At 39.8% G+C, this 13,213-nt stretch overlaps 1 protein-coding gene across 1 annotated transcript; it reads left to right on the top strand.

The window, feature by feature from the left end:
* The first annotated feature begins 402 nt into the window (after positions 1-402).
* Positions 403-5,743, top strand: MIIP (migration and invasion inhibitory protein). Its single transcript, XM_010183667.1, has 9 exons — positions 403-573; positions 1,119-1,607; positions 2,238-2,340; positions 2,939-3,050; positions 3,257-3,321; positions 3,760-3,889; positions 4,259-4,355; positions 5,169-5,276; positions 5,579-5,743. The coding sequence occupies exons 1-9, from the start codon at positions 403-405 to the stop codon at positions 5,741-5,743; spliced, it is 1,440 nt and encodes a 479-aa protein (XP_010181969.1).
* Positions 5,744-13,213: the final 7,470 nt, after the last annotated feature.

Below are 13,213 nucleotides of genomic sequence, written 5' to 3'. Positions count from 1 at the left end.
GCAGAATTATATAAGATTGTCCTAAATATCAGCTTTTGATTCAAATGTCTCTTATTTGGCTTTTTGATGTGACTTTTTCCATGCTTACTGTTTCCTCTGTAAAGAATATCTTGTCTATTTAGTCAGCTATGAGTTTCTGGGTACAAAACATTTGACAGTACTTCAAAGTACAGGGGACAGTACAGGGAAGAGAAGTTTGTCATAGTGCTAGTTCTTGGTGTAAAGAGTTCTGGCTTATTTCTCAGAAGCGATGATCAGCTCTTCCCAACATTCCAACAGCTCTAAGTCTTCTTTATAAAAAGTCCCCTGAAAGTGGTTTCTCCTGAATCTGCTGCTTTGCTTAATGTTTCTATTTATGTAGTTCACCTTTCCTCTGGCTTTACAGGAAAATATTTTCATAGGATGGATTTAGAGCACCTGAAGAGGCTGCGTCAGGCCAACCAGGACCTTCTACAAAGGCTCAGAATGAAGCAGGAAGAGATTAGAAAAAGATTTCCCAGCAAACCACCCTTTCCAGCATCTCGTCATGATAGAACAGCTACTGAAAGATCTGTCCCCTTGCCCAAGAGAGGGGTATGTGTTGTGTCTGTGTTAGAGGTGCTGGGAAGCCAGTGGGCCTTGTATGGTAGGCAGCAGCTCTGCCTGTGGAGTGGTGTGGCAAAGGAGACATGTGGACATGGAGGAGCTGGTAGAAAGTGGAACATGGTATCTATTAAAAAAGCAGCTAGAGTTTTGTTTATTGTTTATCTTATGATATCAAGTATGTTCTCCTTCCAAAGGGTTCAGAGATCATTTCCTGCCTAAGAAATGTAGGTTTCTCAGATAGGAATGAACATTGTGGAACATAATCCTTTTATTTCTTCCTTGACAGTTCCAGCTGTTCCTTGAATTGGGAAAGCTGCATTTAGCGAGAAGTGGACCTCTTTCTTATCTTCTCCAAACACTTAATAAGGTCTTATGAACAATATTAAAATGTTGAGGTTTTTGCCCACGGGAATTTAAAGGGGTCAGCAAACTAGAATGAGTGGTTGATGTTCTCTCACTGAATGAAATGTCCTAATGAAAGCTATTTGTAATCTAAATGATGGCATGTGATATAAGAGTCCCTGTCCTTACAGGAGGAAAATCAGGTTGATGCTGCGAAGTCTACAGATGACCCTGAAATGGTGTCTGTGGAACCTGGAGCTTATGCAGCCAGGGCAGCCCTCTGTTCATCTCTTAAACACAGCAGCAATGACAGGGTGCTTCAGCAACAACAAGCGAAAGTGCAGGAAGCAGTAGATTTGGATTCCAGCTTTCCTGGAAAAGAGAAGAATTTTATGCCAGTGTGTGCTGTCACTGTGTGTAGCAGTGAAACCTCTGGAGTGGATAAGGATGGCCATGCTCAAGGAAGTCCGGAAAAAGAATCCTTCCTTCTGGGACATGAAGAGAACAGAAAACAGGCCACTTCCCTACATGGTTTCCATGAGGAAAAAAAGCTTAAGGGTCATCTGGACCCATCACTGAGCAAAATACAAAGTGAAGAGACCAGCAAGCAGCATGTGGCCGTTAGAGAGCCCGTAATCCCTAAATCAATCTTGCTGACATCTCAGTCCAAACAGTTGAAGGTAAATGGTGAAACCAATGCTTTCCTCATTTTCGTAACTCAACAGAAGGATGGGGAGAAAGAGTCAGGAGAACATTACTTGCCCTGTTCCTACTATGTAAATTGGAAGTTGGGGTCAAAACTGTTTTCAGCCTTAGCAGCCAAGGGCTGTTGGCAGTTTGTTCAGCCCTTGCTTTCCTTAGCTCTTGAACCGAAGACCAGAAAAATGTAGCACTTCACTGCAAGACTCCTTGTCATTTGTATATGTGATTCATATGTTCCAGCAGAGCAGTCTGGTGCAGTGCTGCTGCTATTTAGGCTGTTTCCTTAAGCATGAAGGGCAGGCTGTTCCATTGAGCATCCTCCAGGGCAGTGCAGGTGGCATGATGTTTGGGAATGTGGGATGCATTTTGTTCAAAGCTCTGAAAAATACTGTCTTAGCCTGGGGAAGTCACTTGCCTCCTCTTTCTGTTTTATGAATTGAGAAGACAGAGAGCTGGTGAGCAAATTACCGGTAGAGGCATAGATAGTTTCCAGCCTCAAACTAAGCCTCAGCTGTCCTGTTTTAGCAGCTGCCAGTTATGTCCTGCACTAGACCTTTGAACGTCCTGCGAGATGTGTAGGAAGTCTTTCTGAATTATTTTCTTCCCAGAAGGAAGCTCGTCATGTGACTTTCCAGTCTGACCCTGAAGAGTATACCATGCCCATGAGCAGCTGGTCCGTGCGCCCTTTCCTGGGGTATGACTGGATTGCAGGTGAATCCTAAACCTGAAGCAAAGCTCTCAGTGTGATGTGGTAATCTGAAGAGTTAAAAAACAGTTTATGTCTCCATTAAGTTGGGGTGTGACAGACAGCAGACCTAAAGCACACATCTTGGCAGAGGAGCTGCAGTTTTGTCAGAAGCCATTCAGACACCCAGAGGTGATCTGTGCTTCCCTGGAATGGTGAAGTGGCAGTGATGCAGGAATCCAGGATCTTGAAAACTTTGGGAAGAACTTGATAGGTGCATCCTAAACCACTTATAAGCCTGAATACTGTTTGCTAATGGCATTTGTTGGCTTTAGTGGAAATATCTTTAGGCAGTCAGTCTGTGCAAGGTGATCTGTGGAAGGTATGCATGTGATGGTAGTTTCAAAGCTGAGTGGGGTCAGAGGGGATACCAAGAAACCAAAATGAGTGAATGCAGTGAGGGAGTTAAAACACAGTAAATCTCTGGCTTGATATGATGGTGTGCTCATCTTATTTTGGTGCTTCATACCTTTGGTTATTTTGACTGTTTTGCATGAGGCTTGCTTTGGTGCTTTCCCAAATTCACTAAATCCTTGAACTGTTCTCTTTCCTTGGCACTCTCAGGGCTCCTAGATACAAACTCTTCAGTAGCAGAAAAATCTGACCAATACTTTGCTGAGCTGCATGAGTTCCGACAGGCCAACAAAGAAGCGTGTATTCATGAGCAGCACTTGGAGTGAGTGGGTATGGGGAAAGGGTTGAAGCAGCAATGTATCCCTTTAGTGTAATAAGAAGTATAGTCTGATTGGAGGGGGAAATTGTAAGGGTGGCTTTGTAGGCCCTTATTTACCTCCCAGTCAGAAATGTATGCTTGGAAAATGTGCGGCTGTTCAGGGGGCCTGCCTCCCCGTCACTAACAGATTTATTTGCATGTTTCTTTAGACCCAAGAATCTGGATTACATTGTTCCTGAACAGGAACCAGATTTGATAGCCGGTTCCCATAAATGTAAGATCATATTTCTTCCTTATCCAATTCCTGTGAACAAACAGCTGAGCAGTCTTTGCCTATCAGTCTGAGAGAGCCCCACGTCATGCAAGACAAGGAAGAATGTGTCATTTTTAGCTACAGCTTCCAAACCAGATTCAGCTTCCTACTCAAAAGATACTTGAGTCTTCTAAGGATCCTCTCAATCAGTGTCATCTTATTTTGCCAGTGTTTCTTGTAATTGGCTAATGTTCTGTTTTTAAGTTGAGGAGGCTGAAGTTTTGGTTTTGCTTTTTAGGAACTTATCTGAGGACAGAAAGTGTAAAAAATAATTCAGAAAAAGCAATTCTTTCTGTAGAATGCTTGTGTGTCACTGTGATAGAACACAGCTTTGTTGACTGAGTTGAGGAACCTTTTACCAGACTAAATATACCATGACATTTCATTACTCTGTGACAGGTGTTTACTGTTACCGATTAAACCAGCGCCTCTTTACTGTCCCTTTGGACTCAGAATCTGCCTGCTCTGTGTGTAAGATCCCACGTGCTCAACAGCCCCCAGAGATACTGGAAGAGCCAGCCTATGTCAGGTAGATAAGAATTTTTGCTTTGTAATACACAGAACTCACAGAAACAGTGCAGAAGAAAAAACTGATCATGTGAAGGAGAAAACAGCTTCAAAATAGCTCTGTAGAAGGTTGCTGTTCTCAAGGCAGAGGGATCTCTTGCTTAAGAACTCCCTACTGATCTTTTCCGTAAATAGAAACAGTTTTGAAGTCAGTGAGAAATGCATGTTCTATCTGAATTTGGTCCAGAACCTGAATGTACATGTTAAGTGTCTAATGTCCTAATCCAAAACTCTTTCATTTGGTACACCTTGGATTCTGAGTGGGGAAGGCATGCGTGTTTTCTCTGTCTTGTGGAAGTTGTAGGCAATTACTTCCCTGGTGTGGTTGCAGGGTCAGCATTCCAAGGTCTACACTTATGCCTGCCTACAAATACAAGGCCCACCGCAGGAAGAGCTTTGAACCGGCAGACAATCTAGCATTACCTTCGGTAAGTTGCTGCCCTGGCTGGGTATTGTTACAGCACAAGAAGGAAAGAGAATCTGGGACTCAGCCCCCTAGCAGGGTTTTCACTGAAATCTCTGATCTGCATCACTGGGATAGCAAGAAAAGCCATTGGTGTGTGTTTTTGAGTTCATACCTTTGTGTAACTGGCATAAAGTATATGACATCTCCAAATGCTTTACACTGAGAAAAAGAAAGTGGAACTATATATGGAACTATATAGTTCTGGGACATTATTTGTTTGACTTATGTCAGACATTGATCTCTCAGCATGATGAACCATGCCTAAGAGGGCCTGTGTTTCTTTCTACAGATGCTGGAGAGTCAAAAGACAAGCTTCTGTGAAGTATTCAAGTGTATAAGGGGCCAAACAAAATCAATAGGGGCAAGGATGGATTTAAAACTGTTTTTATAGAGTTGGTCCTGTATTCCAGCCACTAGGCAGTGCTGCAAGCAGTATTACTGATCAGACCTAGCCCTGGCCTTGAGGTTTTCAGGGAAGAGGTAGGAAGAAGCCTGGTTTTGAGGTTTTGGGGAACTGAATGAGTCAGTTGAGGTGGGTTCAGAGAGGTCGGGTGCTTGAGTTCACAAAGCTGGAGATAGTTTTCGAAATAATTAGCCAGTGAAAAGTGGAAGAGGGTTTTGCTGCATTAGGGATTTTGTCTTTTTCCTAAAACTCTTCAAAATTAATTAGCTGCTAAAACCTCCATATCCAGAAGTTATTATTTAGAACTAACAGGCCACAGTAGGTTAAAAAGGGTAAAGTACTCCAGTGCAGCATTCCCATGTCTTTTCACAGCATTGCCTGGCTGGTTGGAAAAATATCATCTCTTCCAACAACCCCAGGCTCAGCAGTTTGGATCTGCGAGCTTCACTGGAAGAGAAGGCTTCTCACCATCCTCGCCTGGTAAGAATAGCCTGTTAAGAGTCCCTGGAGATGCTGTGGATTGCACAAATGGGAATTGCAGTCTTGTCTCTCTAAAGGGTGTGATAATCATCGATGGCTGAGCAAATGAAAATGCCTGGAAGATTATCTCTTTATCTCCACGTTGAACATTTTTCTTCTGCTGCTGTGTAAACTGGTGTGCACAGGCAGTGCAAATGGAACTGGATAATGAGTAAAAGCCTGTTCAGCTCACCAGTCTGCATCACAATGGGAAAAGTCACTTTGGCATTCTTTGATTAAAGTCCTCTTCATTTGAATTCCAGAACTTGGTGTCCAGAGTGTCAGGAGGAACCAGAACTGACCAACTAATGAACCTGACTCACTTGACACACTGCAGATTTAGTAGTGCTTCTCAGCAGAGGGAGCAAAACAAACCTGGACACTACAGAGCAGCTCAAAATCTAAATAGGACTACCTCAACTCTGTGAACCACTGACTTGACTACTCTGGAGAAAGAATGGGCAAAGAGTGTGAGAACAACTCTATTTGGATAAAAATAAATCTTTGAACAGATTTCTCCTGGTTTTCATAGTTGTGTGCATACTGAGCAACCAATACACATAGCTGAATGTACAAACTCTCATGTTGTTTCACTTTTTTTGCCTTTCGCAGCTACTTCTAAGCAGATGCATGAGGTTTCCCATGTAGGGCTGTATAAGGTGATGTGTACAGGATGACTACCTAGTACTGTTACCACTAGGATACCTGTAGCAACAGAGTTCATCTGCCACCTCAACTGAGTAAACCAGAAGTGTAACATTAACTCTGAATACCAGGGTGAGGAACTGACTTACTAATGACCTGGTTCAATGGCATGCGTGCAAATATGTTCATTTCCAAATGTTTGAAACATGACATATAGTTTGCTAGTGCCTTAAACTTAAGTTACTCAATAATTTAGTTTAAAAAAATCCAGTTTATTTTCAGTGCAGTGTTTGTAGCTGCAGGGTATTATGACTCTGAAAAAGCATGTTAAAGTAAAAAGGGACTTTATTTATCAGAAAGCTAGATAATGCCTTAAAATGTTTGCAAATTATGCTTGCCTCTGCTTTTCCAAGTTTTTTGAAGATAAACCCAAAAACAGTTTGGAGTTTTTAAATTGTACCAAAACAAATTATATTGTATACTGTGATTTGTCTGAACTCTATAGGCTTTTCCTTGTCTAAAAACAATAAAACTGATGTTTTATTTTGCCTTGAATAAGTCTGAAATAGATAATCCTACCTCAAATTTATTTCTGGGATCTAATTTGACAGAAGGAATTGGGTTTACACCAATGATATTCTCAGGTTCTTGGCGTTCCCTGTCATTTATATGTCAAATACATTATTTATTAATGGAAACGTATGGATAAACTTTTTGTAAGCAAGGAAGGGAATCTTGCAAGTTTATGAAATCTTAATGTGAGACTTAAAATGGAAAGTGAAAAGCATGACTGCTCAGTATAGCTCTGGGTTGTGCATGTGAAGGGTAAAGTGAATGGAATTGGTCACATTATCTTCATTATCAAAAAGACTAGTTTTAAAATAAGTTAATCCCATGAATATAAAACACTAGCTGCCAAGTGCTTATACTAAATAGGGCAAATTCAAGATTTTTACTACCTTGCCTTCAAACCCGAAACACAGGAAGTCATAAACCTCCTCGTAATTTCTCCTGAAATAAATTACAGCAGGCCTGCTCCACTTTAGATAAAATGAAGCACTGTAAGATTTAGTAACTTATGTGAGATCTCTCTGGTGAATGCAGGACAGAGCCAGTGTTGAACTCAGAATGACAGACTCTTGATACCTAGGAATACATTCAACCTTTACACTTGTGAAAGTATTGTAAATGTGGCTATGACTCTTCCTCCTCTAGAGACAGGTGAAAGGAGTCAGTGACGCTGCACCTGCTTACCCAGGTTAACCTCAGTTTGTCTCTGTATGATTCTGGCCTGTTTGATCCTACCCTCGGTTGTAACCTGAAACAGACAGAAAATGCTACCTCTTTATGGATTTTGTTTTCACCTCCCTCCATATCTCTCCATTGCAAGCCTTACAATGCCAGATCTTGTTCGTACTAGCAAGTTTTTAGGAAAGGTTCTTTTCCTCATGTGTGCACTTCAGGCTAGCTTTAACTTTCCCTTTGTACTCTTCCTCTTGCATTCTCACATTTCCTTTCAGGTGGAGCTTCTCACAAGGGCTCAGTCTCAAAATATTCTTTTTCTAAAAAAAATTGAGCCATCCCACACCCCCTTTTTGCTAATAAAAAATGTTTCATTTTCACATTAGGAGGACTGATTTCAATTTCCATTTTAAAATATTGGCATCTTAGTTCACTTTCTTTTCTGAACTGGTATAGGGAATTGTTTCCTTTTCTTTCTGTTTATTACTCTCCAAGCAGAAAATCTGATTTGCCTATTAACTTAGAGAATAACCTGGTGTTTCTAAGCTGTTTTTATAGCTGTATCTCTGTATTAGTGCAGAATAAGCTTGTGTCATGATCCTTTTTGCATAGGGAATCTAACCAGTGTACTCGGGTTTTCCAGCAGGTCTTAAGCAGACGGTACATTTTGAAATTTCTGCTCTGAGTAGTTCCCAGGTCAGTTTGTAGAAACAGATTTTTCTGCTGGCCAACTTGGTATTCTCTTTCTATTCATAATCAAAATTATCAACGATTTTGCATCTGGGGTTTTCAGTTTATACTGATACATGATCCAGAATTTAATGTAGAACCCTTTGTTTCTAGCTGCCCTGTCTCTCTAGAAGGGAGACAGAAGGTCTGAAAGTGAGTAAAACCGTATTTTTTTAATTGGACACCTGGCCATGGATGTGCATGGAGGCATCATCTTCTAGAAAGGAAGTGATTCACATATAATCAAGCTTCTGACCATTCTCTCACTTCAAGGTTGAGTTCCTAGGCAGGGATCCTTTGGTCTGATGTGTGACCGGTGTGTGTGATTACAGTGGAAGAATTTACGGCGAGAATAATGTTTGTGTTTAGCAAAACTGGAAGCTAATATGTCACTCACTCTTCCATGCCACTAGAAGTTGGAATAGCCAAAGTGAAGCCCAGCATTTTTGACTTGTCCTTTTTTGTTCTCTGTTCATAGCACTTGGAACATGTTGGCTTATTCTGTGCAGCTGTGTCTTCTGTTAAAGGCTCACTGTGGTGCGTGTGCCCATTTGTAGTGGTTCTGTCCTGGCATAAGTGATGCTTTGATGGTAAAGCTGGTGGTTTACTTCCCCTTTCTGACTGTACTGCATGTATATTACACTGATTTATAAGCTGGGAAATCCAGCCTTGCTTAATTAAACAAAATAATGCATTTGTGTTTGGTTTTAATGGAGAAATGTAGTTCAGCCTTTAAGATGTTGCTCCGTCTGCTTCTCAGTAACAGTGTTAGGCTGCCATCATCAGCGTTTTGTCTGTTTGCTTCCTCTAGGGTTATTGTAAGGTAGTTTTGGTATTTCTTGCTGTCAGTATATTGTAAGAATTAACATCAAGAGTCCTGAATGAATGTAGTGCTGATTTATTCATTCTGTTTAGTTATTAGCATGTCAAGGAATGACTGTCTCCAGAACCCTCAGGTGAAACATCTGCATGTGCCATGAACTTGCTTTTTGAATTGTTTGCCAACTTTGATTTTGGGGGCTTTCATCTCTTTGGAAACTGTGTTTTCAAAGCCCAGAATAATTAGTTTTCAGAGTGTGTCAAATCTGAAAACACAAGAGAAATTCTGCCCTTTCTCTTTAGAATTAAAAACCTCAATTTCACCAGTGCCGTGGGTGATGACAGACCGAATGTAAGGACTAGGTTTTCTTTTTCTGCTGATGTATTCCATTGGTTTCTGCAGAGCAAAAACATACTGCTAGGAAGAGGAAAGTAAATCCCTAAATTGTCAGAGTTGAGATGCTCAGCTATAGTTGCAGAAAAAAGTTCTGTACTCTTTGAAAAAAACTGTCCCAAAGTTTTCTCATTTGTTTCTTTCACAAAAACTATTTAATATTTCCTGACTTTCTTTTGTTTATGGCAGCAAAGGAAAGCTCATCTTGCTTCTGTTAACTGATAAGTTTAATAACTCTCAGCTTTTAGATGAGGAGAATCAGAGAACCAAGAAAGGATATGAGTTACCCAAAAAGTCTCTGACAGTACTGGGAACTAATGACTCCCACACCTCTGTTTTAACCACAAGGCAAGTCTTCCCCAGACATTTTTATTTTTTGGTTTGGATTAAAATGCATTGAATTGGAACTTTTGGTGCTTTTTCCATTTCCTTGTTTTACTTCCCAGGAATATACATGAAGCATATTTCAATTGCAACAATAGCATTAACATTGCGTATCAGTGAACAAATGTAAAACATCTGTACTAAGGTTAGTTAACAAGGAAAACTTGGGCATATCTCCTTGTTTTGAACTTAGTAACATTCTTTGCCTTTCCAGTAAGAGAGATCCAGAGTTACTTTGTTGAATTCAAGGAAGTTCATCTGGATTTATATTTGTATAAATGTGAGGATTTCTTTCTTAGAAGGAAGTGAAATGCTCATAATTCCTGTAGTCTTCTAAAAGAGTGAATTTATTCTCAAAGTTTTTTTAAAAAAAGTTAATATAAAGGGTGCAGTAAATCATAAATAGTTTCCAGTAAATTATAGTGTTTCATCCTGAAACAGCTAGTTTATCTGGGAACTGTTTGTTGACTTACAGATGAACTTCATGGGTTAAATGCTTTGCTGAAATAATTGACCCAGGCTGCAAAAGACTTGTCAGTTCACACATACAAAATACCTGAAAGTAGATCATTTGTGAAATGACAAGGCTCTGCAAAAGCTGCTTTTTACTCTCATTTTAGTTCTGTCCTGTGCTTAAATCTGCTTCATAGTACCTTTCACTGAAGTTTTCTTCAGCATCTTCTGAGAGTTTGCAGACTGGAATTCCTGAGTGCACGAGTATGCTCTCTGGTTTGATTCTGTTCACAGTTGACTAGCATCTTCCAAAAACTGTAGGTGGAAACTAGGTCTGATGGGTTAGTTTTTAATTTTAATGAATCTCACATTTAACACCTAGACTGGAGCAGAACACCACCATTAAAATGCTAAGTCAGATACTCAAAATTTAAGAAATGCTAGCATTTAAAATTTCTTTGCACATGCCCACTTCCTCTAACGTGTTTTTTATTTACAGTATCCAATCAATCCAAGCTTCCCTAACCAGTTGTCTTCCTCTCTAGTGAGCTCGTCTCCTTCCTTTCCTAGTCATTAGTTTCTTCTAGACTTCTTCAAAGCTTTTTGATCCCTTCAGTTGATTCTGTCTTTGTCCTCTATATGAATTGTATGGCACTCCCTTTCCAAAACTTCACGTTGAAGGTCTCCTTGAAAGGAGATTGTCTTTCTTTTTGTCAGTTCCAGTTCCTGGTCATATGCTGGTTTCACCTCTGAAACTCCACGTGGGAATTCAGTGATGTGAAGATACTGCACAACAGGCATCTTCTGGAGCTGTGAGTGGCTTGAGAATGCTTAGAGAGAATGGATTTGTTAGAGATCTCACTGCTGAAAACCAAATGCATTCACCATCACGTCTGTGCAAGGTTTGTGTTTTCACAAGGCGCTAGGTTGGTCAGTTGTTGGCAGACTTTCAAAGCTTCTCAAAAGGCTCATTACTGGTACAAAAGCTAATGTGTAGGAGGGGAATTGAAGAATTCAGATTGAAGTATATGTCTGCCTTGGCAGTGTTCTGCTATAGCACTTCAATTTGACTGGCTTGTAAGTAACTGAAAAACAAGATCTTTTAAATGCTAGATAAAGCTCAACACTAGACTCATGAATAACAACTATGCGATGAAAATCAAATAATGTAAACCTTGAACATGTTTGTTTGACTATAACTTAACAATTTCAAATTGACTTTCTACATGGGGGGAATTACTATGAAGTTAAAAAGGTGTGAATTTACTGCAAACAGGCTGCTACTTATTAGCTCTCTGCATGGACATACTGTACGTTTAGAAACTTGCTAGCTAAAGGCAAGTGTGTGCTTAGTTTCTTGCCTTTTACCAGTCCTTTCATGTAACTGATGGCTTTATAGAAGCCTATCTGCATTTTCTGCATAGTAGGAGAAACCATGAACTTTGCAGAACTCCAGACAAAGACCTTGACATGAGGTAAGACTGAGCTAAAGTCAGAGCTGGTGCTCGTGGTTTAATCTGTGTCAGTGCAAAGGCCAGGGATGGGAAGAGGGGCCGAAAATACATAAAGCTGTTACGGGTCATTTAGATTAAAATAATTATTACTCTAGCAAATGAGCAGCAGGGAAGACTTTAGCTTTAAATTAATCCAGTGCTAGGGAGGTATGAAGAAAGGGCATGAAGGGTCTTTAAAATGGCTTAACGTTCACATGATATTACCTGTCCAACCTCTGTTTCCCACTACATTCTTTACAGTGGTAAGGATCAAGTGTCTATCCTGTCTGGACCATGGAAGGTTCACCCTTGACCCTCTCCATTTCTAGCAAGGTATGGGAGAAAAGGCATAATACAAATGACATTCAAATAATAACATCTTTGTCAAGAGCTTTCTCTATGAAGAATGATGGTGTATAAATGTGCTACTCATCCAGAACCTGTAGTCAGAGTTACTGAAAGTACAGACATGATGTGATCTTTCTTCTAAGGTCATTTCTCTCTCTCAGCCAGCCTGTAGGCATAGTAATTCTGTGATTTGGTTCTGGTTTCTTTCATGGAAGCCAAGTCTTTCCTGAGAGCAATGAGTTCTCTGTCAGCTCTTCTCATTTTTCAGTCTGACTCAAAATGCACTTTAGTTTTGAAGCTACTATGCACCAGAGAAAGACATTTTATACAGATTATTTCTTTGTTACATTAGTTATCACTCTATATAAAGGTAGTATATTATTTGAGATAACAAAAAGTTACGTTTTTATTATCCACATCAACTTTATATAAATGACATCTGTAAACGAAAAATAATGGCAAATTAAGCTATATTATTATTATTAACATGATCAGTCTGTCACATTTTTACCTGCTTACGTTTTTGTTTCAATCAAAGTTCTGAATAGCTTAATAAAATGACAGACGTATCATCGTATCTTGTTTTGCATATAAACACTGAATCCAAATCTCTGGTAGCAGAAATGCATGGTTACGCTTCCAGAAAAATTTGACTTTTTAAGCATAACAATACTAAGAGTGAATTTGTTGCTTCTGAAAGGCTGGAATGTGGCACTGTCATATGTTGTACTATTTAAACTGAGGATTTGTTCAGGTGGAGGTAATTGGAATGAAAAGAAGGAAACATAAACGGAATCAGTAGGCTTTGTGTGGGCAGGATTTCTAGATCTCGGCTGAAGCAAAACTTGCAGTACGATTAATAGCAGCCGAGAAGGTTATTTTTTTCCCAATATGTCTAGGTCCTTTACGATCTGGAGAACTCATCCGACAGCTCTGTTGTAGCTCAGAGTCAGCAAAAACAATTACTGTTGACAGCATTTCTGAGCTCTGCACAGTCAGGAATTGGCTGTTTCCCCTAAGTAGTTTTTGACGTTATATTCTATAATGAAAAAAAAAAAGTAACCTTATGATTGCTTGGGAACAGATCAGGATGTGCGTCCTTCCTAATTTTGTTCATTAGTCGCCAGGAAATTTTCTGTGCTCAGCAAAAGCAGAGTTGATTGAGACAAAAGTCCTGAGTTGCAAACAAACAAGAACTAGTCTGTTCTTTTCTATTAGCTTGCTGGTTTCTGTGTGTATGAAACTTTATATAAAGCAAGGAAACTAATTTCTTTTTCTATTCTCTTTACTAGAGAATAGAAACAGCCTGTGAGAATGTCCGTCTACTGAAACAACTTGGAATTTCCCCTATGTACTGGGATTTTATTACTACCCCAGCTCATTATAACCAG

This window comes from Mesitornis unicolor, unplaced genomic scaffold (assembly GCF_000695765.1).
Source record: "Mesitornis unicolor isolate BGI_N332 unplaced genomic scaffold, ASM69576v1 scaffold46280, whole genome shotgun sequence".
In the NCBI taxonomy this organism is placed as follows: domain Eukaryota; kingdom Metazoa; phylum Chordata; class Aves; order Mesitornithiformes; family Mesitornithidae; genus Mesitornis; species Mesitornis unicolor.
This window is presented reverse-complemented; position numbering and strand designations above follow the sequence as displayed.